Source organism: Palaemon carinicauda, chromosome 22, assembly GCF_036898095.1.
Source record: "Palaemon carinicauda isolate YSFRI2023 chromosome 22, ASM3689809v2, whole genome shotgun sequence".
In the NCBI taxonomy this organism is placed as follows: Eukaryota; Metazoa; Arthropoda; class Malacostraca; order Decapoda; family Palaemonidae; genus Palaemon; species Palaemon carinicauda.
In genome coordinates this window covers 28,214,480-28,240,856 of record NC_090746.1, presented here as the reverse complement: position 1 = coordinate 28,240,856, position 26,377 = coordinate 28,214,480, and the positions used below count along the sequence as shown (strand labels likewise).

General features: G+C 43.5%; 1 protein-coding gene across 2 annotated transcripts in view; it reads right to left on the bottom strand.

Moving 5' to 3' along the window:
• Positions 1 to 26,377, bottom strand: part of LOC137616384 (glyoxal reductase-like) — a 418,857-nt gene that overhangs the window by 220,573 nt on the left and 171,907 nt on the right. The window contains exon 3 of one of the 2 annotated variants that reach the window (XM_068346081.1): positions 16,245 to 16,325. The exons of the other annotated variant lie outside the window; for it this stretch is intronic. Coding sequence (XP_068202182.1) covers positions 16,245 to 16,325 — 81 coding nt within the window. The remainder of the gene's footprint in view (positions 1 to 16,244; positions 16,326 to 26,377) is intronic. 2 annotated transcript variants of the gene reach the window in all.

The following is a 26,377-nucleotide window of genomic DNA, read 5'->3' as shown; positions in this document are numbered from 1 at the left end:
GAAAACCCGAACCCTGCAGCTCATGATTTTCTCTCCCTAGCGGTGAAGAAACGGTTCGGAATCTCGAAAGATAGCATCGACTTCCTGGAAGAATACAAGTGTAAGTCTACTAGGAGGCAGTACTAATCTGCATGGAAGAAATGGGTTGCCTTTGTCAAAGACAAGAACCCACAAGAGATCTCTACGGAGTTCTGCCTATCCTTCTTCATTCACCTCCACGGACAGGGGCTGGCGGCTAACACAATTTCTACATGTAAGTCAGCTCTGACAAGACCCATTCTATATGCCTTCCAGGTAGACCTCGCTAACGAGATGTTTAATAAGATCCCGAAGGCCTGTGCTAGGCTTAGACCATCAGCTCCTCCAAAGCCTATTTCGTGGTCGTTAGACAAAGTCCTTCATTTTGCCTCATTACTGGATAATGAGGAATGTGCATTGAAGGACCTGACTCAAAAAGTGATCTTCCTTTTTGCCCTTGCTTCTGGGGCCAGAGTTAGTGAGATTGTGGCCCTCTCGAGAGAGGAGGGCTGAGTTCAGTTCCTGGATGGGGGAGAACTGAACCTGTTTCCGGACCCTACGTTTCTCGCTAAGAACGAGTTGCCCACCAACAGGTGGGGTCCCTGGAGAATCTGCCCTCTGAAAGAAGATGCATCTCTATGTCCCGTAGAATGCCTAAAGGTCTATCTTCGTAGAACTTCAGACTTCCATGGGGGCCAACTATTCAGAGGAGAAACATCGGGCTCGAATTTATCTTTAAATCAGCTTAGGGCGAAAATTACATATTTTATTCGCAGAGCGGATCCTGACAGTTCACCCGCAGGTCATGATCCGAGGAAAGTTGCTTCATCCTTAAACTTCTTTAACTTTATGGATTTTGTACACCTTCGTTCATACACTGGCTGGAAGTCTTCCAGGGTATTCTTTCGCCACTATGCTAAGCAAGTGGAGCAGCTAAAGAGGTCTGTGGTAGCAGTTGGTTGCGTCGTTAACCCTGCTGTTTAACTCTGCGAGGAACAGTGGAATCATTTGGGACTTTGATTCTTGGGTGAGTGGTTAGTTATATGCGTTGATATAACTAGTAGTGAAGGCTCTGAGAGCCCACAGTGACTGTTCCAGCGTTATGGTGATGGTAGCACAAGTACAGACAGGTGTGCCAAGCGTTTGCTAACGCTAATGTCAGCAAAGTAGTAACATGGACGTTAACTTTGATACCTGAGTATGTGGCAAGTGACATATTTGTTTTCTTTCAGATAACCATTCATCCATGCACTACGGTACTTGTGTAAATTGTTGGTCATCCACCTATCATATGTACATATTTATGGTGACCATGTCTATTTATTGTTACTCAATAAACTTGTTCTCGGGAACCTTGCGTCTCCTTCACCTATATTGATTTCATATTATTTATTGAGCATTTAGCCTATGTATATTAATCGGGGATATCTATAATAGCCTATTCCTTAATGCAAAGCCTTGTTGCACTGGTTTATACTTTCCTTAGCATAAAGGACTCCACCCCTCTCTGAGGACGGTGGTGGCAGCAAGTTTAATCCCACGCAGATATAACCTTTTGTCTAATTTTACTTCGACCAGGGTGCTGGTCGGGATTTTTCCCTTGGATGCTGTAGTCCCGTAAGACTATGCTTTACTTCATATAGAGTGAGACCACTATATTGTACTGGCTGGCGAGTGATTCATACATAGGTATATGTACTCTTCGTTCGTTTCTAGAGTCTAGTAGGACTCCTCCCTGTAGGGGGCAGGAAGCGCTTTCATGGCTTATGATTAGTGAAAAGATGTATAACGGTAACATCTTAGGTCTTTCAGTCGAGTTGACTAAGAAACATTCCTGAGGAGTACGGCACATATTGAGAATCCACAGATACAGTAATGCTCTGGTATACTTCCATCAGGACGACATGGCTTGAGCCCAAAATACGGATTTTGAGCGAAGCGAAAAATCTATTTTTGGGTAAGATAGCCATGTCGTCCTGATGGACCCGCCCTGTTCCTTTTCAAAAAAAAAAAAAAAAAAAAAAAAGAGTGAAAAGGATTGTAGGACCCCTCCCTACATACAGTATCTGTAGCACCTCGTGTATCGCTACAAGGAATACAGATGGCGGCGCGAGCGGCGCAGGGCACGCTTTCGAAACGGGGAGGAGAGATGCCTTACGAACGGCTCCCCCCTTTCTTATCGTTTTCGTTTTCTTGCCATTTGACCCCTACGAAGTGTTAACTCTATTCGGGGTATAGATTGCTATGAGGCGTGTCAAGAATACGTCCACTGATATTTACGATATCCCTAAGGTCTTTTTTAGGGATACTCGCTCCAGGAGTTAGAATTCTGGGTACCTGAAGGTAAATTCTCTGGGAATATCGCCGTAGTTGTAATATACCCTAGGAAGCTGCCTTTAAGGAACTTCCATCAGGACGACATGGCTATCTTACCCAAAAATAGATTTTTCGCTTCGCTCAAAATCCGTTATATATGACATGTCTGTTTTAACGTTGTTACTTATTTTAGAATGATTTATTCTTAATTTGTTCTCTTCATTTATTTATTTCCTTATTTCCTTTCCTCACTGGGCTACTTTTCCCTGCTGGAGACCCTGGGCTTATAGCATCTTGCTTTTCCAACTAGGGTTGTAGCTTGGATAGTAATAATAATAATAATAATAATAATAACGTTCATATTACCTTGCATAAAACCGTGACTGCTAAAAGTCAGGGATAGGGTTAAAGAGCAGATACAACACATTCTAGGGCAAGCCAAGGAGCTATGACGGAGCTCAAAAATATGGTGGCGAATCTGATCCGTTCAGGAACTCGGATGTCTCCCCCTACAGCCCCAGACGCATCGAAGTAACCTCCTTCGATAAAAACAACACATAGAAATTTGCCTTACATGTCCCATATATAGATGGTACCATAACTCTGGATGGCACAGACGTCCGCCATCTGGAGGTCCTAGAATTTACTCTCAGGGATTAGAATTCCCATTCAACGGATTCGTTCGATTGAAAGAGCATACCTTGGATAGGTTAGACAAGCTACCGAAGGTAACGGTAATATTTCCTAAAGAGCAGGCCCAATCTGTCTGGACCAGGATGTTGTCAGTCTGGGGGTACGCTAATTCCAAGCTCACCCCACACAATGGGGCCTACGCCATATCTACAACTGCTCTCATTATTACCTTGCCTATTACGGATAAATTGACAGGTCTTACTATTCAAGCTGTCAAAGAAGGTTCGGCCATGCCGGCTCTTAAAGAGACGAACCCCACCTCGGGGAGTCCCTAGCCTCGATTTATCCCACTGAGACTTTTTTTCGGATATTCACGAGGAACCAATCTCTGTCCTACCAATTCGACCTACACGCTTTGTGGTCTGCTCGGGTTAGTTGTAAGAAATACGTTCTGTCTGAGGCCTCTATCAGACATGAACTGAGCAGGCTGATAGCTTCCTCCTGCTGGGGTAAAACCCTCTTCCCTCAGGAGGAGGTGAACAAGGTTCTACAAGATGATACGAGAGCAAACCAAAATTGCAGGTGAGGCGGGGCCTCACTGCCAAAAAGAAGGTCGAAGACCAAAAGCAAGCTTTCTTCAAGAAGAAGCAGAGAGTTACCCTCTACAAAACGAACCGGGGTCACTGCCATCAATAGTCAGTTACCCACTCGTCTTCACAGTCTTCCTCTGATTCGACGTCTATGCATCCGAATCCCCCTCATCAGGTGGTCTACCTCACTGATTCCCCAGGTACACGGCCCAACCCCGTTTGAATGTCCTCGCCTGCATACAGCCCTAGCTCCGAACCCTCAGGTTCCTTTCGTGGACACCAGAGAGGAAGCTACAGGAGTAGGAGACAGTTCCGCCATCGAGGCGGACCTAGGAAAAAGGGGGCTCGGGGAAGGAAAGGACCTAGATTCACTCCCTCACAACGAGGTGGTCCCGGTAGGGGAGAGACTTTACCACTTTCGAGACCATTGGACCTTTGGTCCATGGGCTCATAGCATAATCTCTAAAAGTTTGAGGTGGAAATGGCCACAAGGTCCTCCTCCTCCACCAGTGACCTTCTCCCAGAAATCCACTCCCATCCTAAAAGAGTACACCACAGAGTTACTCAAGAAAAAAGCAATCAAACGGGACCGATCACTGAAGTTCCAAGGCCGCCTGTTCACAATTCCGAAGAAAGGCTTGTCGGCATTGAGAGTGGACCTGGACTTGTCAAAGCTAAACTCTTACATTCTCTGCGACAAGTTCCGGATGTTGACTATCTCTCAGGTACGGACCTTACTTCCCCGTGGGGCCGTTACCACCTCTGTCGATCTTACCGACGACTATTATCATGTGCCTATAGCTCGAAACTTCTCTTCTTATCTGGGTTTCCACCTAGGCAGGAAAGCCTTTACGTTCAAGACATGCCCTTCGGCCTCAACATTGATCCCAGGATATTCACGAAACTGAGAGAGACAGTGTTAGAACAACTCAGGAACCAAGAGATACAGATCATTGCTTATCTGGACGGTTGGCTCATTTGGGCCCGGTCGGCCATAGAAGGCAACAGAGCTACGAAGGAAGTACTTTGATTTCTCGACAACCTGTGATTTCGGGTCAATCTCCAAAAGTCTCGCCTGCAACCATCAGGCCACTTAGAATGGTTAGCCATCCAGTGGGACCTTTCAAAGCACATGTTGTCTCTCCCTTCCAAAAAGGTAAGAGGAATAGCTTCCAAGATCAAGAATTTTCTCAAACACAAACAGGTGTCCAGAAGAGCCTTAGAAAGTATCATCGGCCTTCTCCAATTCACTTCAGTAACAGATCTACTATTAAAGCCAAACTCAAAGACATCAATCGAGTTTGGAGAAAGAGAGCTACAGTACCTTTAAGAGACAAGGTCTCGAAGATCCCCTCTGTCTTGAAAATGAGACTACGCCCATGGTCCGAACCGAAGAACCTCTCCAAATCGGTTCCTCTACAATTCCCACCTCCACAAGTGACATTCCATACAGCCGCGTCTCTAAGTGGATGGGGGGGATTACTCCGAACATCAGATGTTTCAGGGCTCTTGGTCACCCGCCATGAAACAGTCCCATATTAATGTTCTCAAAGCCATGGCAGTGTTCTTGACCCTGAAGAGACTCCCTCCTCCGAGGTCGACCCACATCAGAGTAGTGTCAGACAGCACAGACGTAGTACACTGCGTCAACAGGGGAGGATCCAAGTCACCCAACCTGAATCAGATCCTGGTCACTAACTTCGCCTGGGCAACAGAAAAGAACTGGTTCCTGTCAGCAACTCACCTAGCGGGAGTCCAGAATGTGAGAGCGGACTCACTATCCAGGACGAAACCACTGGAGTCAGAATGGTCTCTAGACATAATTTCATTCCGGTGGATACTCAGGCTGGTTCCGGGCCTCCAGATAGATCTATTCGCAACTCAGATGAATCACAAACTTCCTTGTTATGTGACCCCAACCCTGGACCCTCAGGCTTATGCCATGGACACATTACCCCGGGATTGGAACCATTAGAAGAAGATTTACCTATTTCCCCCAGTGATTCTTCTAATGAAACTTTTACACAAACTACGCTCCTTCCGGGGGGCAGTGGCTTTAGTACCACCTCACTGGCCAAGAACAGTTTATTTCCTCTCCTCCTCGAGTTGAAACTCCGTCCCTTCCGGATCCCGTTCCCCAAACTGACCCAAGTAATCCAAACTCACTGTGTCAGATTACTCAAGGATAGCCAAAACTCTAACTCTGTGGACTACAGGAAGTTTGCAGCTCATAGAGACGCGAACATTGAACCGGAAAACGATCTCTTCATCGAATCAGACAAAAGGGACTCGACAATTCGCCAATATGATTCGGCCGTTAACAACTAGCAGATTCCCTAAGAGTTCAGACCATACTCGTATGTCTCCGAATATAGCCATCTCTTTTTTGAGGTTCCTATTTGGCAAAGGCCTAACAGTTAGCACTTTAACCACCATCAAGTCAGCTTTGAAGAAGATCTTCCTTGTTGGGATTAACATTAACCTAGCTGATTCCTATTTCTCATCTATTCCAAAAACATGTGCTAGGCTTCAATCTTCGGTTCGGCCATAAAAGGACTCTTGGTCTCTGAACGGTGTCCTCAAACTTGCGACGGACACGGACAATGAATCCTGCTCTTATATCACTCTTCTTAGGAAGATTTTATTTCTAACGGCTTTGGCCTCAGGTGATGGAATATCAGAACTAGCAGCTCTCTCACGAAACCCGGAAAACATAGATTTCCTCCCTTCAGCTGAAGTACTCCTTTCTCCAGACAAAGCTTTCCTAGCTAAAAAATGAGGATCCGCAAAATAGGTGCTCCCCTCGGAAGATTATTCTTCTTCCCCAGGATCTTTTCTCTGTGTCCAGTCACTGCTCTCAAGGCCTTTTTAGCTAGAACTGCCACCCGCTCGTCTGGCCCCTTGGTTATCAGGGAACAAGGAGGTACTATTTCCATTCACGGTATCAGGCAACAAATCCTCTACTTCTTTAAACATACTAATCCGGAATCATTTCCCCAGGCTCATGATATACGGACAGTAGATACCTCCATCAATTACTTCCAGAACAGGGACTTTGATGATTTTAAAAAATATACGGGTTGGAAATCCCCTATGGTTGTCAAACACCACTATCTAAAGATCTTACAGGCCCTTAAATACCCGACGATGGCAGCGGGGAGCCTTATCCCTCCCCATTAATCTCTTCTTCCTTTCTTCCATCTCTTCTCTTCTCCCTCCTACCCGCCACTCACACCACGTCGCCACTCTCCTGGGTAGTTCGATAGCCCTATGATATTTGCCATGTTTAATTCCTATGGTTTACCTGTTATTGTAGTTACCGTTCCTTTAATGTTTAGATATGCTTAGACATGTAAGGTTTGATGCCTTTTGCGATTCGACACTCAGTTGATTCCTTGTACTCATAGTTATTTAGCCTTACGTTCCCTATGTCATTTGGCTAGTTGGTAATTGGACGTTTACTTACATTATTATATTATATTATTGTCGTATATGGTGATTGTATTCTCCTCATTATGTTATTACTTTATTGGGCTTGGAAGGCATTCTCTGGTACATTTTCACCGGCCGTCACAGGTCGACCCAGAAAAGGGATTTTGACGAAGGAAAAATCTATTTCTGGGGAGAGACCTGTGACGCCCGGTAAAGCCCTTCCCGGTTATTTTTGTATGGACCCACCCTTTCCTTGCCAAGCCATATGTTCTTGCAGAAGGATGACCTAGAAGGCGTTCGTGTGGGTGACGGTGGCGTGGTACAAGTGTGGTTTCTGGGGTCTTTGTTACGGCCCTTCCCTTTGATGAAGGAGTTATCTAATTGGAAGACAGCCTGTGAATAGTGGTTTTCACACGCCCCTGATATATACACAACACTCACGAGGTGCTCGCGCGAGGGTAGTAACCTCTGCATTCCATGCTTTTATTTTTCTCTGGTATATTTGGAAGATTTATATCAGAAAAAGTAGAGAGAAGGAATTTTTCACCGGACATCACAGGTCTCTCCCCAGAAATAGATTTTTCCTTCGTCAAAATCCCTTTTTTACTTTAAAAATCAAGATACATTACCATGATAACCTTACTTTGTACTTATATTGTATATTCCTACATGAAAGCTCCCTAAAACTGATTTTGAAGCGAAGCGAAAAATCTATTTTTGGGCTCAAGCCATGTCGTCCGGATGGAAGTTCCTATAAGTAGCTTCCTAAGGGATATATGTACTACAGTAATATTCTCACAGAATTTTACCTTTAAGTATCCAGAATTCTAACTCCTGGCGCGAATATCCTTAAATTTTCTCTCAAGGATATCGCATAATATCAGAGGACGTATTCTTGACACGCCACATAGCAATCTGCACCCCTAATAGCGTTTACGCTTTGAGGGGGTGTGGCAGAATAAGAGGTATTTTTGGGCTCAAGCCATGTCGTCCTGATGGAAGTTCCTAAAGGGTAGCTTCCTTGGGTATATATAACTATGGCGATATTCCCAGAGAATTTACCTTAAGGTACCCAGAATTCTAACTCCTGTAGCGAATATCCCTAATAAAAGAACCAGGGATATCGCGAAATATCAGAGGACGTATTCTTGACACGCCACATAGCAATCTGCACCCCGAACAGAGTTAACACTTCGAAGGGGTCAATTGGCAAGAAAACGAAAACGAGAAAGAAAGGAGAGCCGCTCGCAAGGTATCTCTCCTCTCCCGTTTCGTAAGCGTGCATTGCGCCGCTCACGGCGCCATCTCCATTCCTTTTTGCGTAGCTCAACAACTTGGTGTTTTTCCCTGTGTTATCTCGCAATTCTTGGATTATTTCAACTTTACAATGCTTTCTCCAACTTCTTCTGCTTCTGATAAGTTGAGTATTATTTCTTTTATGTATAAATGTAAGCTCTTGGTAATTTTAAAATGATTTGATAGTGATATCGTTGTTACAAGAGCTGTTGCCTACCGGAGGCGTCCTGGACGCTGTCGCTCGCTATGTATGAGTTATTTAGTTAGCCAGAGCGACGTTCCCGGCTGTTTTGCTTTAATAATTTTCAGAGCCATGCTATTCGGGCTAAACATAGCACCAAGGATCTTCACGAAGCTTGCGAGCGTAGCTCTCAAACAATTACGCCCAAAGGGAATCCAGGTGGTAGCCTACCTGGACGACTGGCTGGTGTGGGCAGCATCCAAGACAGAATGTTTGCAAGCTTCCCTACAGGTGATCCAGTTCCTAGAGCATCTAGGCTTCAAGATCAACAGAAAAAAGTCTCGACTTTCTCCATCTCAAAAGTTCCAGTGGTTGGGAATCCACTGGGACCTAGTGTCACACCAACTCTCCATCCCGGCGAAGAAGAGGAAGGAGATAGCTGGTTCTGTCAAGAGACTTTTGGATTCCGAAAGAATATCAAGACGCGAACAGGAGAGAGTGCTGGGTTCTCTCCAGTTTGCATCAGTAACAGACCCGGTGCTAAGAGCACAGCTAAAGGATGCAACCGGAGTTTGGAGAAGTTATGCATCAAACGCGCGAAGAGATCTGATAAGACCAGTACCGCTTCGTCTACGTACGCTTCTCAGGCCTTGGTCCCAACTAAAGAAGTCGGTGCTTCTTCAGCCACCTCCCCCCTCGTTGACTATTCACACAGATGCCTCGAAGGAGGGGTGGGGAGGTCATTCTCATCGGAAGAAGGCCCAAGGAACTTGGTCCAATCTATTCAAGACATTTCACATAAACTTTCTGGAAGCTATGGCAGTACTCCTTACCTTGAAGAAAGTCTCCCCTCGTCGCTCGATCCACATAAGGTTGGTACTGGACAGCGAGGTGATTGTGAGATGCTTGAATCGACAAGGATCGAGGTCACCACCACTCAACCAGGTGATGTTGGCCATCTTTCGACTGGCGGAAAAGAAGAAGTGGTACCACGTCGGCAGTTCACCTTCAAGGAGTCCGCAACGTGACAACGGACGCTCTATCCAGGTTCACACCGATAGAGTCGGAATGGTCCCTAGACGCAGGATCATTCTCCTTCATCTTGAGTCAAGTCCCAGAACTGCAGATAGACCTCTTTGCGACGAAAGACAACAAGAAGTTACCCCTTTACGTGTCCCCGTACGAGGATCCCTTGGCGGAAGCAGTGGACGCGATGTCCCTCGACTGGAACAGATGGTCCAGGATTTACCTGTTCCCTCCTCACAACCTTCTATTGAGGGTCCTCAACAAACTGAGATCTTTCAAGGGAGTAGCGGCAATAGTGGCTCACAAGTGGCCAAACAGCGTGTGGTTCCCTCTGGCATTGGAACTACGGCTGAAGTGTTTACCGTTACCAGATCCAGTTCTGACCCAGCGAGTTCAGAAGTCGACTGTCTGCGTTTCATCACAGAAAACCCGGAACCTGCAGCTCATGATTTTCTCTCCCTAGCGGTGAGAAAACGTTTCGGGATTTCGAAAGACAGTATAGACTTCCTAGAGGAATATAAGTGCAAATCCACTAAAAGGCAATATGAGTCATCATGGAGAAAATGGGTGGCCTTTGTCAAGGCGAAGAATCTGCAAAAGATCTCGACGGACTTCTGCTTATCTTTCTTCATCCACCTCCATGGTCAAGGGGTTTGCAGCCAACACAATATCAACGTGTAAATCTGCTTTGACAAGACCCATTTTATATGCCTTCCAGGTCGACCTCTCTAACGATATTTTTAATAAAATTCCGAAAGACTGTGCTAGGCTCAGACTATCAGCACCTCCAAAGCCCACTTCATGGTCTCTAGATAAAGTTCTTCATTTTGCTTCGCTGTTGAACAATGAGGAGTGTGCTTTCAAGGATTTGACCCAAAAAGTTATTTTCCTGTTTGCACTCGCGTCGGGGGCCAGGGTTAGTGAAATTGTAGCCCTCTCGAGAGGGGAAGGTCGTGTTCAGTTCTTGGATGGGGGAGAACTGAGCCTGTTTCCGGATCCTACGTTTCTCGCCAAGAACGAGTTACCCACCAACAGGTGGGGTCTCTGCAGAATCTGCCCTCTGAAAAAAGACGCATCTCTATGTCCAGTGGAATGCCTAAAGGTCTATCTTCGTAGAACTTCAGACTTCAGGGGTGGTCAACTATTCAGGGGAGAAACATCAGGCTCAAATTTATCGCTGAAACAACTTAGGGCGAAAATCACCTATTTTATTCACAGAGCGGATCCAGACAGTACACCCGCAGGTCACGATCGGAGGAAAGTTGCCTCATCCTTAAATTTCCTCAATAGTATGGATTTCGAACATCTTCGCTCATACACTGGCTGGAAGTCTTCCAGAGTTTTCTTTCGCCACTATGCGAAGCAAGTGGAGCAACTGAAGAGGTCTGTGGTAGCAGTGGGTAGTGTCGTTAAACCTGCTGTTTAACTCTGCGAGGAACAGTGGATTTAATTGGGACGATTAATTCCGGGGAGAGTGTATAGTTCCGAACTGTTCTACAAACTAAGTGTTAGGGCACTAGGGTGCCCACATTGACTGTTCCATATTCAAAGGTGAACCTAGCATAAGTGCAGACATGTGTGCCAAGCGTTTCCAACGCTAATGTAACTGATTAGTAATACAGACTTTTATGATTTTGATACCTCGATAAACAAGTTTTCTGTTTACTATCATGCTTATGCTTATTTATTGGTTATCCTCCTCTTATATATGCATAATTGTTGTTTAACCTGTTTTATTTTATTGATTGTCAATAAACTAGTTCTTGTGAACCTTGCGTCTCCTTCGCCTGTGTCATTTTACTTGAAATGATTTAGCATTACATTTACTATGTATATTTATCTGGGATAATTCTAATAGATTGTTCCTTTATGCAAGCATTTTTGCATTGGTTTATGCTTTCCCCTGGCGGGAGGACTTCATGCCCTAAGGGGACGGTGGCGGATATGCAAGTTTTCCTCCTACCCGGATATAAACCTTTGTCCAATCCAGTAATGAACGGGGAACTGGTCGATATTTCATATTGACTCAGTGGTTCTTTACAAACTATGCTTTACATGATATAGGGTGAGACCACTATATTGGCTTGTCTGTTATTCATACATAGGTACAGTATATGTACTCTTCGAGACTTTTCCAGTCTAGTATGACTTTTCCCTGTAGGGGGCAGGAAGCACTAACATGGTCTATGGTTAGATGAAAAGATGTATGACGGTAACATCTTAGGTCTCTAGGTCTAGTTGGCCGGGAAATACCTTCGGGGAGTACGGCACGTTTTGAGAATCCACAGATACAGTAATGCTCTGGTATACTTCCATCAGGACGACATGGCTTGAGCCCAAAAAACGGATTTTGAGCGAAGCGAAAAATCTATTTTTGGGTGAGATGGCCATGTCCTCCTGATGGTCCCGCCCTTCCCTTTTCTTTTAAAAAGGTCTGTAGGTCCCCTCCCTACATACAGTATCTGTAGCACCTCGTGTATTGCTACAAGGAATACAGATGGCGCCGTGAGCGGCGTAATGCACGCTTACGAAACGGGAGAGAAGAGATACCTTGCGAGCGGCTTTCCTTTCTTTCTCGTTTTCGTTTTCTTGCCAATTGACCCCTTCAAAGTGCTAACTCTGTTCGGGGTGCAGATTGCTATGTGGCGTGTCAAGAATACGTCCTCTGATATTTCGCGATATCCCTGGTTCTTTTATTAGGGATATTCACTACAGGAGTTAGAATTCTGGGTACCTTAAGGTAAATTCTCTGGGAATATCGCCGTAGTTATATATACCCAAGGAAGCTACCCTTTAGGAACTTCCATCAGGACGACATGGCCATCTCACCCGAAAATAGATTTTTCGCTTCGCTCAAAATCCATTTTAAACACTATGTTTACTTATACACTTGGTGCAAGGGTGTCAAGAGTTGCCAGAGGTTCTCATTGTTGCCAGAGTTTTAGTTAGAATGTTCCAGTTTTATATTCTTTTTCATGTTTCCCTCTCTTTTTGGTTCTTTTTTGTTGCTCACTGATTACTTTTTGTTCTTTCTTTGACCTTAGGTAACACTGGCCTTGCATAAAGTTCACGATGACGTTGCGAAAACATAATGTACATACGAACTGCAAGTAAACAAACACACACACTATGTAACTTCTATACATCTTTGAAAACTCTGGCTGTTCCTCTCGTAGATCATAGTTTGCTTTTGCCTACCCTCTATCAATGCCTTCCATCTCTGCCAGACGTACGAGATTTCAAAATATAAGTGAAAAAACATGTAAAGACGATTCTGCCAAACTCAGTTATGCAGATAACATAGTAAAGATGACGTCATCATTCAAAGACCGCTTTATCTCCCTTATTTGTGAAAATAATTGGCTGAAACTTCTGGAGAGCATGTACATGTTTCTGCATACATAGAAACAATAAAACGATTTTCGATTTTTTAAAGTTATGTCAAATACCATAGCGGACAGTCCCCTTAAGGATATAACATTGAAAGTTGGTATATAACTTAGAAAGACATTATAAAACAATGAAATAGAGCCTTTTTTCCAATTTTTTTTTTCATATTTATTTTCTTAATCTATTCCCTGATTTATAGGGTTTATTTTTTTACCATAATGAAAAGATTCATATCTAGCAAAAAAAAATTACTTTTAGAAAAAAAAAAAGACTATTTTATTGGAGGTCTACATCAGGTCTATATAGGGTAGTAATCCCAGGTCTTAATATTAAATATCAAGGGAGGAGATAGAATTTGAAAAACACTCATTTTAAGGATAAATTGCCCTGGCATTGCAAAACCAAAGGTCTGAGGCAAAAATCCTATGCAGTTTGGAGGTTTCCTAAGACACCTTATCAAATGGTATGAATGTCAAAGTCTTGTCCTTAAAAAAAACGGCATTAGCCGGCCGGCCACCTTAAGGCTTACAGAATAGGTTGTGTATCTGGAACTCGATGGAATGGTAATTTTAAGATGGAATTTTTTAATTTTTCTTATCTTGTTTTCTCAAATGTGTGGCTTACTGTATAACCTGATCCTGGTAATTTTATCCGTATAGTATGACACCTTTGGTTATTGTAAATGTTTAATGGTAAGCAGTTTATTGCAAAATATTAGGATTTTACAATTTTCATGGCTATCATAAGTGGTTATGTGGAATCATGTTTTTATTTGACCGTGATATATTTTCAGAATTTGTTTATAAATTATCTTTATTTGATTTCATTTTGAATTACACATTTTTTATTTTCGTAAACAGTTGTAAGCATTTCTTTTCTTTGCATAACCTGACCCCTCCTCAGCCACCCATTTTTATTCAATGTGTTATTTGCTTCCTTTCTAAAATCTAACCCAAGATTCAAGCTACTGTTGGTTATCCCCGGAATTAATCCATCGATCATACTACCTGCTTTTTTGGCAAACTCAAATAAAGAAAAAGAAATTTTACCTAAATCATAGAGCCATGCCATTGTTCTGGAGAACTGTGTACTCTAGAATAATATTAGGAAACAGATTTTAGCTGGTCCCCATGTCCTGTATAAAATCAAGGGGTGGTGCCCAATGCCCAGTTCATTCTTGATTTCTTACTTTTTGGCCAGATCTCTGGGCCGTTAATGAGTCCTGGAGTTGGAAGAGAACAGAAGAGTGATCACGAGAAGATGAATCGTCAGGCGCTGGAAGAGGTTGCTGGAAATCCAGGAACCTGGAAGAGAGTTGATGGGCGATCACAAACAGATGGGCGATTGCGAGCAGTCGGGTGATCATGAGTTGACAAGTGATCACAAGCTGATGGTGATCCCGAGCAGATGGCAATTGTGGGCTGACGGTCATCATGCACTGACAGCAAGCACAGGCTAACCAGCAATCGCAGAGTGACAGGTGATCGTGAGCTGACGGACAATCGTGGGGAATCGCGAGCTGTAGTGTAGTTGCAGCAGGACTGGGCAAGGCGAGGAGACAGTGCAAGAAGAGTCTGCTGGGCGAGACGAGTCTGCTGGGCACAACAAGTCTGCTGGGCGAGACAAGTCTGCTGGGCGAGACGAGTCAGCTGAGCGAGACAAGTCTGCTAGGCAAGATGAGACAGCAAGGAGAAGTAACATCTTCGTGCTCCACAGGTCACAATCCGAGGGATTAGGGAAAGGCATGGATGAGTCCATAACCCTCTCTTAATCCTGTGTGGCAAAGACTACTCTGCGGAGGACCGAACCCAAGTACAGGAAAGGTGTCCACCATGAGTAGCAGAAAAACTTCGGACTTTTCCCTCCGTCTGCAGGCTGAGCAAGCTCAGAACGAGGAAGAGCGCTGTCGTCAGCATGGTGATGAAGAATTGCTGCACACTCAGGCGATGAAGGCGGTGACAAGGAAAGAGCAGCTACTTTCACAGGAATAGGAACATTCTCTGGTCTTTGCACTCCCTCCGTAGGATTCCATCGCAGACGAGTTAGTGCATCGTCGTCAGCTCTGTCTGAAGAAAACCAATTGGGAGAAAACCTAACCTGCGAATGGGAAAAGTGTCCTCTGAGAGGAGCAGGAACATGCTTCAGACTTTGCACTCCCTCCGCAGGCTGTCATCGAGAACGAGGAAAAATCGTCAGCGCTGAAGAAAAGGCCACCCAAGAGAAAAAACCTAACTCGCGAACGGGAAAGGTTTACCGAGAGAGGCAAGAACAAGCTTCCCACCATAGAACTAGCAGGAAGCAAGGAACATCTTCAAGAATGGTGAAGATGCATCAACATGGAGAACAACTCCACTTTGGAGGAGGACAGAGCCGCTTTGCAAGGAGAAGCGGAGGAGGCCTCCAGCCTACAGGTTGTTCGGCATCAAAGGGGGAAGAGATCATAAGAAAGGTTTCTCCGCCCTCGAGAAAACGCTGCACTATTCTGTCTCGTATACAGCAACTTACACCTGTAATAATAAGTGAATGTTTAAATATACAGTACATAAAAACATAATTTTATATGTAAGATATATACAATGCAGTACAAGAAAACCCGAAAAAAATCAAAGGCCAGTTAAAAACGCTGGGCGGAGAGAGAGAGAGAGAGAGATGAACGTCAAGCCAAAAGTAAAAAGTGACGATAGAACACAGGTGTGTGTGAGCGGGGTAGTCGGCTACCCCTACTAACTAGCGGTGGGGTAGTTACATCTCGCTAAAAAGTCTTATGACTAGTCTCAGCTTTGCCAAAAGGTATTCCCTAATAAAGAGCTTAAGGTTTATATTCTGGTGTCGTAACAAACATACAGTATTTTTAAGGGGATGCTATGTGGTCTCCAGGACACTCCCTTTTCTTTAGCCTCATGTACGGGAGCAAGACACTAGATTCTCACTTTGAATAATAGATGGCGGCTATGTCCATGCTGTAACGTGGGTTCATTCAACTATGTGATGATGATGTAGCAATGTCACCCATAACAGATAACAACATTGGAGTTGCTGTGTTCAAGTTTAAAGTGCATGAACTCGAAGGTCTCTCTTATCTATACTGTGTCCCTGCTTTGCATATTGATAAACTGGCTCTAGAGTAGGGGAGACAATATTTCTTTGGTATTTATGTTGTATTGCATCATCTGATATAGCCTTTCACAGTTAAGTTCTTGGAGACCACACAGAACCTCCCTAAAAATAGGTTTTTCATTCATCAAAACCCCTTTTCTTCTAAGTAAACCTTAAATAAATAAGAATATTGAGGTAATGTTGGTGTATTTATATTGATAGAGTTGAAAAGAATGGCGTAATACTAGAAGACATAAGCAACATACCAAATGACCTGTATCCTGCACTTAGGGCTGCCTTTACAACATTAAAAATGACTTCTTGGCCTTTTATTTTAAATGTGCCAACTGAAACAAAGAAAATATTAAATTTAATGTAGTATAATAATTAAAATACAGTAAGTTATTAAGACTAACTACTGTAGTCAAAGATATTCTAACTAAAATTCAAAATCAGGAACTTTGCATTCAAATACAGTAATTAGAGTAAAATTTCTCTTACATAACTTATTCTATTCTATAGCACATTATTTAACTTTCTGGTGATCCCAGCCATGAAAAAATCTTTCAGGCTCATGGCTTTTGGCCAGGGTGCAGTAATATCATGGGCCAACCTACTTATGTTGAGGTTTCATAGTGTAACTAAAAAAGAAATAAGGATAAAAAGAAACTGAAAACTACATTAGAAGGCTGAATAAATTTTCTATATAGCACCTATGGTTACATGAACAGATTATGCCAAAGTGCATCATTAGACCCTAGAAAGGTTTTTAGATAGGCGGCTTTGGTTGAGGGAACTTGTTCCCTGTATCTACACCCTGTCGATCCCTTAGAACGAAACTAATTCTGTTCTAACATTGACAGGTAGACCTTCCTATCCTGCCACCTTACCCTTCTTCTAGGCTATCCTACTTAGCCTTTGGCTAAGTAGCCGCTGGCTAAGAGAATTCATTCTCTGTGCCTACTTACTGTAGATCCCATGGAATGACTTTGGAGTTTCTAATAATAAAGTTAAACCTTCCTTTCCTGCCACTTTACCATTTTCTAAGGCTCCCTTCCTTTCCTCCCTCTTCCCACCTCCTGTTAGACTTGGTCCCCTTGCCGTGGAGCTTAAGTTTCTTGGCCTAGTCTGTTCTTCCCTGGCATCTGAAGAAGCCTCAGTTACGTTCGTGTATATAGCAACTGAGGCTTTGTAAGACTATTAGTTCAGCTTCGGGTGGGCAAGAGAATAATCCAAAATATGGATTAATTCTCTCTGCCACCTCAGCAGCTGCCTCTTCGTAGGCCGGCTGCCCCTTCTCCTTCCTAGATAGGCTGCGTTTTCTTCCTGGCCGCGGAACTACAGTTCCTTTGCCTAACCTGCCTTTCCCTGACAACAGAGGAAACCTTGATTGCAATATATCTAGACTGGCTGGCTTGGGGGTTTCTGTTAGCCTACTCCTAGACAGGCAAGGGGACTAGACCCTCAAGGGGAATCTTTTATTTTGCCGCCTCAGCAGTCGCCTTCTTTCTAGTAATCGGCTTCCTCCTCTTAGGCTACGTCTCTCTAGCCGTGAAGCCTCAGCTCCTCTGCTCAGTCGGAATCTCCCTGGCTTGAGTGGTTACCACATTGCTATATTTTCCAGACTTTTTGGCTTGAGTGCCGCAAGCTCCAAATGCGAGTAGGCTAGGGGTCTCTCTCTCCTTTATTAGAAAAGTGTTCCCCATGCCATTGCAATATATAAGAGTTTGTGTCTAAGACAACTTTAGTGGTTTGTGTGTATGAAAAATATTTGATTTTAATTTTCTTTTGTATCCCTCAAGCCCCTCTTTCCAAAAATGTCTTAATCTGCTATTGTTCCTTTCCAGGTATTGACAGCAGCCCCTACACTCAGTAGGGAGTGTAAGGGAGAGAGAATTAGGGTATTCTCTAGAGAGATTAGAGTTTTGCCTGTTGCTAGTGTGTAGTGGTCTGTTTAACTGTTATAACTGAAGGTCTGCAATGACTCATGGATGCCTTCATCGTCAGACTGATAAGGGCTAACTTGGAAAAGAGATTGGGATGACAGGGAATCCTGCCGATTGGAGATCTGAGATTCCTGCTGAAAATAAAAAAGGTTTATGGTGACTGAGTTCTCCATATTCATGATATGAGTGAGATGAGTGACAAGAATTAAATAATGGTATGTTAGAGTCCTGCGATCAAGGGAAAAACTGTATTGAAGTGTTGTATTAAGTAAAGTGCAGTATTTTTCATACTTCCCCATCAATGTGATGTCAACACTTCTGAAAGCTTACAGAAACTTTAGTGTAAGAATGAATTGTGTGATGTGATTGTAAGTAATGAGGGAAGTCAGACACTGGCCCTCAGCTGTATTTTGGCATGCCATTCTTCAGTTTTAGCTGCCGTTCTTCAAAGCAGATTTGACGGCAGAGCATGACTGGTCAATATTAAGGCCATTGATTATTAACACTGGGGAAGTTTTCAGTAAAGAATTCGGGCATTGAGGGTTCTGCAGTCATGTTTTGTTAGGATTTTAATGTTCCGTTTTGTAACTGTAGTGGTATATCTTGCATGTAGCTAGTATTTTTTCTCTTGCTGGTACAATATGCAAAAGGGATGTTAATTTTGCCTTTGATTATTCTAATTGATATAATATTCCTAACAGTTTTTTTCAAATAAATATTTTTTGTTTTTATGAATACAGCATATCATTCCAGTTCCTTACACCAATGTGCCCCCCTTCCCCAGCCACTGTTTTTTAAGCTCTCATAAGTACAGTAATTTATCATAATTCTTTCCTCCCACACTGTGTTCCGTTATTAATTAATAAATGTTCCCTTTCACCTGATGTTCTTATACTTTTATTTATAATCCAGCTAGCCCAATGAAAGGTATGATAAAAAGAAAGATTCTAGCTGGGTCCCCTTGCCCAGTATAAATCAAGGGGTGGTGCCCAGAGCTCCATTTTCTTGACCTGTTACTTAGGTTTTTTGGGTATTCCACCGTTGTATATTTGTTGTGTAGTGAACGTCGGGTTGTGGTCGGCATTCGGACACTAGGCAGTTTGGGTGCTACCTCTGGCAACAGTCCGCAAACCACTACACCGGGTCCCCTTGCCCAGTATAAATCAAGGGGTGGTGCCCAGAGCTCCATTTTCTTGACCTGTTACTTAGGTTTTTTGGGTATTCCACCGTTGTATATTTGTTGTGTAGTGAACGTCGGGTTGTGGTCGGCATTCAGACACTAGGCAGTTCGGGTGCTACCTCTGGCAACAGTCCGCAAACCACTACACCGTCTTAGCTGTCGCCTAAAATTGGTCGGCTGCATATATATCTTACTCTCCACATCTGAAGAACATTATCCTCTAAAATTGATTGATTGGATACCGTCTAGTTGCCAGGATTTTCATCAAATTTGCGAATCCTTTGTATCCTGGCTGTTTTAAAAGGCTCTCATTAATTCAATCATTGATAAATCTAATGTTAACAACTAGGCAAGTGGCAGTCATCCCTACAAGCTGCCTTCCTTCTTATTGGTTGGTACCTCCCCCCTTACCTTATGACTGGTTCCCTATGGGATCGTCTACTGGTTGCCGACTTAGCAATGCCGTTTGCTGTGTTGTGTCGACATACCTGCCGGGTAAAGAAAGGTTAGATCATAGACCCTTGGTAGCTAGAAATAGCTGCCGCCTAAGGCACAGCTGCTGCCGCCTTAGGTACAGTTGCTGCTGCCTTAGGCATGGCTGCCATCACCTTAGGTAGAAGGGTATCTGATTTCGCCACCTTAGGTTGTCTGATCGACCGATTTTGAGAGAAAAAGTGTTCTATTGTTATGAATCTTTTTCTTTCTCCTATTCTACCACACTATAGGAATTCATATAGAATACTGAGCTGTTTGGCAAGAGCTTCCATTGTAGTGTAGCCTTAGCTAGTAGTAGGTAGAAATTTTTGAACAAAATTTGAAAAAATATTACAATTCTTTTTCTGTATAAAGATTTAAGAAATTTTTTAGTGTGACGATAACGTACTCATTGAAAATTTTCTATCTTCACAGGTTGCTGATCACATGGAATGTGCAACGGTAACCAGTACTAGGTGGGTTAAGTTGCCTCGCGGCCACAAGACCTGCAAGAAACATACGGACTGGCATGTTTCCAAAGGTTCCTTTGCTATCAGGGAACCTACTAACTGCAGTATATGCAAGGACCTCATACACACTGTATTCCACGCTACCAATGTTCCCCAGGATGAGGAAGCGGGGGCCTATAAGACCATCAGACATTGGGTGAGGGGATTTTAGAAGAGCTCTCAATAAGGTGCCCCTATCTTCCTTCACTGGAAATGAAGGATCTCCTGTTCCCCAAGGCTGATGTGACCGCGGTGTACAGTCATCAGATACTGACGGTACAACCTCCATCGGTACAACTGGATCCTGTAGATCATGAAGTCTGGGACATGCTTCAAGACATGAATTTGGATGCCGACAGCATGTTGACAACCTCTTCTGTTCCGTCAGAAAGACAAAGGCTCTTGTTGACAACGGAAGCCTCGGATGACTCAATTAACAGTAAGCAGTTGAGTACTGTACCCAGTGCTTCTATACATACTCCTGTCCCTGTATCTGCTATAATAGTAGGTTGGCCAGGGCACCAGCTACCATTGAGATACTACCACTAGAGAGTTATGGGGTCTTTTGACTGGCCAGACAGTACTCCATTGGATTCTTCTCTCTGGTTACGGTTCCATTTTACTTTGCCTACACACACAGCAAATAGTCTGGCCTATTCTTTACTTATTCTCCTCTGTCCAAAAACACCTGACAACACTGAGATTACCAAACAATTCTTCTTCATCCAAGGGGTTACTGCACTGTAATTGTTCAGTGGCCACTTTCCTCTTGTTTAGGGTAGAAGGGACTCTTTAGCTATGGTCAGCAGCTCTTCTAGGAGAAGGACACTCCAAAATCAAACCATTGTTCTCTAGTCTTGGGTAGTGCCATAACCTCTGTACCATGGTCTTCCACTGTCTTGGGTTAGAATTCTCTTACTTGAGGGTACACTCACGCACGGTGTTCTGTCTTGTTTCTCTTCCTCTTGTTTTGTTAAAGCTTTTATAGTTTATATAGGAGATATTTATTTTAATGTTACACTTCTTAAGAATTTTATTTTTCCTTGTTTCCTTTCCTCACTGAGCTATTTTTCTGTTGGAGCCCCTGGGCTTATAGCATCCTGCTTTTCCAACTAGGGTTGTAGCTTAGCAAGTAATAATAATAATACACCTGCCTCTACTTCAACTCCTTTCCCAACTCTGGCTACCACCTTTTTCCCAGGACATTTAGAGTTGATAGCATCCATGAAAGCATTCATGGAAAACATTCATGCAGAGCATAAAAGAGCTCAAGCGTCCTTAGAGGTGAAGATTGAGACCCTTCAACCTGCACTGAAGTCCAAGGCTCTACCAGTCTCAAGTCTTCCAGACTGTTTGGCAAAGAACCCTTGGCATTATGCAGAACATATGGTTCTGAGTGAGGGATACCTTCATATTGGCAAAGGCATGGGCTCTAAAACAGTTTCGGATTTAGTTTTATCCCTCTATCGAGAATTGTCCTTACTGTTACGTAAGGCTCAATTCTGAAGCGTCCATTTGGGATGATACGATTACCAAGGAAATGATCATCTTTGACAATGGTAAGGCTCAAACCCTGTTGGTGAAGGAGCTCAAGACAGCCGAGTTAACTAACACTCAGATTTCTGCTTTTGGAAGGAAGCAGGCGGCATTTGTAGCTCCAAAAAACATGGTCTTCCCTTTTGCCTCAAAGTGTTTAGAGGCTGTTAAAAAGGCAGTAACGGAAGGTAGACCTCTGCCAGTGCTAGAGGAACGCAAAACTGTTTCGCTTGCCCTCCCTTATGACTCCGATAGTTGGGAAGATGTCCAACACACCTTCAGAGTTGGAAAACTGGATAGGGATATCAGAGGCAAGCAGCTTAATGAGACTTCCCAGAATTCTGGAATTCCAACTAAAAATGGAACTGGAGGCCAAAGAAAGACTGGCAGCTTCTTTGTCACACCAGTCTTATCTTGAGATGCTGATTGGGAACTATTCAAAATCTGACCTCTTCCCAGTTCTGGCGAAAACCCATTTGGCTACCTTCCATCGGGATCTGCATGTGTTCTTTTTAGCCAGGAGAGCCTGCAGAGAGCAGGTCCTAGCAGCGGCAACTATAAGGCATGAGCTTAAAAAGTTGATCGATTCCAACATCTGGGGGAAAGATCTGTTTCCCCAAAAGGTGGTTAAAAAAGTTAAAGAACAAGAGCCTTATGCAGAAATGGGGTATGTCCTCTAAGAGGAAATTCAAACCTGGAGAAAGACCTCAACCTAAAGGCAAGAAGCCTAAGAGGCCCTTTAAAGGCAAGAAAACATTTTCTGCCACGACTGCCCAGTTGTCACTATTCCCCAGATGGTGTACACAGTTCCCCAGCAGTATATGACACAGTCCCCAGCATTCAACCCAGTCTATGAAAAGACCACAACGACATTTCACCCTATTGGAACTCAAGGGAAAAATGCAGGTGAAAAGGGAAAGTCTGGAAGAGGTGGCCAATCTAGGGGCTGATGAGGAAATAGAGGCAGGTAACATAAAGGAGCAGGTCCTTCAAAACAACAATGAAGAGCTTCCAGTGGGGGGAAGACTCTATCACTTCAAGGATCAATGGAAATTCGATCCTTGGGCATACAGCATAGTCTCAAAATGACTAGGCTGGAAATGAAGACAGAAGCCACCACAGTTCAAGAGGTTCTTCCAACCCACAGCCCTATTCTTGGAAGAATGTGTAAGATCTCCTCAGGAAGGGAGTTATCCGTTGCATAAAATCCAAGAACTTTCAAGAATGTCTATTCTGTGTGCCAAAGAAAGATTCGAACACTTCAAACTATTCTGGACTTGTCCCCTCTAAACAAATTCTTTCAAAACGACAAGTTCCAGATGCTAACTATCTCGCAAATATGGACCCTACTGCTCCAGAGGGTCTACACCTTCTCCATAGATCTTACTGACGCTTACTGGGATCTTCCAATAGGTCGGCACTTCTCCCCCTACTTTAGTTTCAGACTGGCAAGAAAGGCCTACATATTCAAAGCTATGCCCTTCGGGCTCAGCATAGCTCCGAGGATTTTCACAAAGCTAGTCGAGACCATTGTTCAGCAACTCAGGAACAAAGGTCTTAAAGTGATGGTATACCTAAACGAATAGTTAGTTTAGGCTGCGACAAAGTCGGAATGTCTTCTGACAGCTCTGAAGGTTACAAAATTTCTTCAACCTCTGGGCTTCCAAATCAACCTTGAGAAGTCCAGGTTATCTTCAGCTAAAGAATTCCAGTGGCTAGGTCTGCCCATGCATCTCTTTTTTTCTCTGATATATTCAGCAATAATTATGCCTTGGAAATGGTGCTAGAGGAGCATTTCACTCGGCGACACAGGTTCCTCGCCCAGAAATAGATTTTTCCTTCGTTAAAATTCCTTTTCTCTGCCTCAGGACAGGAGGAAGGAAATAACAAGTTCGGTCAGGTGTCTGCTTAAATCGAAGACGATCACCAGACGTCATCAGGAAAGAGTCTTGGGCTTGCTACAATTTGCAGCGGTTACAAACCCAATCTTAAAAGCAAGACTCAAGGATGCCAACAGGGTATGGAGAAGAAAGGCATCAAATGCTCGAAGAGATCATCGCCACAAAACCCTGGCTTTACTGTGCAAACAGCTCAAGCCGTGGTCCACTGCCAAGAGCTTGTCGACACACGTCCCTCTTCAGTTTCCTGCTCTGTAAGTGACAATCCACACGGATGCCTCGGAACGGGGTTGGGAGGGTCATAACACCCACCAATAAGATACAGGATCAGTGGTTAGTGCAATGTGCCCGTACCGGCCTGAGCAACCTGTGCGATTGTAAGAAAACTATCAATATTACTGTCTAGGTAAGAATATTCCAAGTTTAAAAATGACAAATTCAGTGATAATTTGTATTTTTCCCTAATACATACCTGGAGTTATTTGTGTGAATATTCCTTCCATCTTTGCCTAAAGAATATCCACATAAATAACGTAGAGTTTGTTAGTGTAAGAACAAATATGAATAAAAATTCAAACAAAGACGTTCCTGCCAACACTCGCCTTGCGCGGAGTGTTGGGGACGTGTACAAGTATGAAGACTATACTGTACTAGGCACAAGGGAAATGGTTATTACCAGCAGACAGATGAGGCTAGCTTGCAGATGACCCATGGTGCTGCTCCCCAAGAGAGGGACAGATGAAAGAAAAGAAAGGAGCCAGTCATTCTTATCATTCATACAGACTAATCCCGGGTAACCAATGCCCTCAACCATCTGCTTCTTGTCCAACAAGGAGCCTGAGGTATTTTAAACCACCTGCTGTGCAGCCACCACAGGACCAATGGAAAAAGTATCCATGTTCCTATGGGTCACATTGTAGTGGTTTGCGGACTGTGGGCAGATGTAGCACACAGACTGCCTAGTGTCCGAATGCCGACCATACTCCAATGTTCACTACACAAAAACATTAAACAGTGGAATACCCAGAAATCAGGGCAAAAGGTAAATAGTCAAGAGAACTGGGCCTTGGGCACCACACCTCAATTTTTTATACTGGGCAAGGGGACCCAGCTAGAACCTCCAATTTCCCTATTATTTTCTCTTACCTTGAGCTAGCTGAATAAACAGGTGGTATGAACGTTGATTTAATTCTGGGAAAATCAGCAGAAATAATAAACCTTTTTTAGGTAAGATATCTTTTTCTTTACTTGAGTTTGCCGAAAAAGCAGATAGTATGATCGATGATTTAATTCCGTGGAATACTAACAGTATGTATGTACAGTATATGTATGTATATATACTGTATATAATGGATTTTGAGCAAACCAAAAAATCTATTTTTGGGTGATATGGCCATGTCGTCCTGATGGAAGGTTTCTTTAGGCAGCTTTCTAAGGGATATTTAGCTACAGTGATACTCCCAGAGAATTAACCATAGGTCTTCAGAATTCTAACTCCTGGCGCTAGTATCCTTAATATAACTTTAAGGATATCGCATAATATCAGGGGACGTATTTTTTTATACGACTCATGGCAATCTTCACTCCGAATAGATTTTACTCTTTGAGGGGGAAGAGTGGCGAAATGAAGGGGAGCCGTTATCAAGGTACCCAGTGGATCCCCTCCCTGTACTACTACGGCGCCTTATTCCTTGTTGCATCTAAGCAGGAATAGCCACAGATAGAGTAGTTTCGGGTGGGGTCTTTCATTACATAGTTGTTTTACTCCTTTTGAAAGAAGGGAGGGTCCATAAGGACGACATGGCCATATCACCCAAAAAAGGGATTTTGACGAAGGAAAAATCTATTTCTGGGCGAGGAACCTGTGTCGCCCATTGAAATGCTCCTTAAAGCACCATTTCAAAGGTATAAATACTGCTAAATATACCAGATAAAAAAGTTGCATGGAATGCCAGGAATATATCCAGCTCGCTCACCCCTAAAGGGTGTCGGTATTAAAACTGGGGCGAGTGATACCACTACCAGAGGTTCCCTTCCAATTAGAATTCTCCCTCCTTAAAATCCCCCGTTACTACGAGGTGTCGTTCACTACAGCTACTGCCCCCCCCCCCCCCCCACCACCACCACCACCACTACCCATCCTTCTCCCATCATTCCTATTAGCATCCCAAGCTTGGGCCAGCCTAGGGTGAGGAAAATAGAGGAAGGGTTCACTGGGGGACACAGGTTCCTCGCCCAGAAATAGATTTTTCCTTTGTTAAAATCCCTTTTCTGGGCTCAACCTGTGTCGCTCCGTGAAATAGTAACACAGAATTGGTCTCATAAGCTTGGAAATACACAAAAAGTTAAGAAACTGAAATAAAAATTGAGTAATTCAATTAAGAGTGTTTTACTAAAATCTCTTAATTACACCCCAAATAAAGGTCAATGTTAAAGTAGGGGGGAAAGGGAAGGCAGGTGCCGCCCTGCTCCTTATTAGGAGACAAGGCACTAAGAGGGAAAATATATATGAAGATAGGTCCCTGTTATAATGGTTGTGTTAAATCTGGAGGAACGACTATATCTTTTTAATCCTTCAAAATTCATGTGACAAAAATAATTGAGTGGTGTTGCTACAGCCCGGATATCTTGGGCATGTGGTACAGATTCCGGCTTGGTTCTTTTAATAAAATACAGAATCTATTGTCTGATTCCTTTCAGGGAAATGGTTTCTCAATCCTTTCTAATAAACAAAGGTCCTGAAGGTCTATTTAAATAGTTTTCCAGAGTGATAACTGGGCACAGAGATAGATCCTGTGGAAGTGGGACAATCTTCCACAGGGACCATCTATTCTGTGGACCCTCATTCTTTTCTAG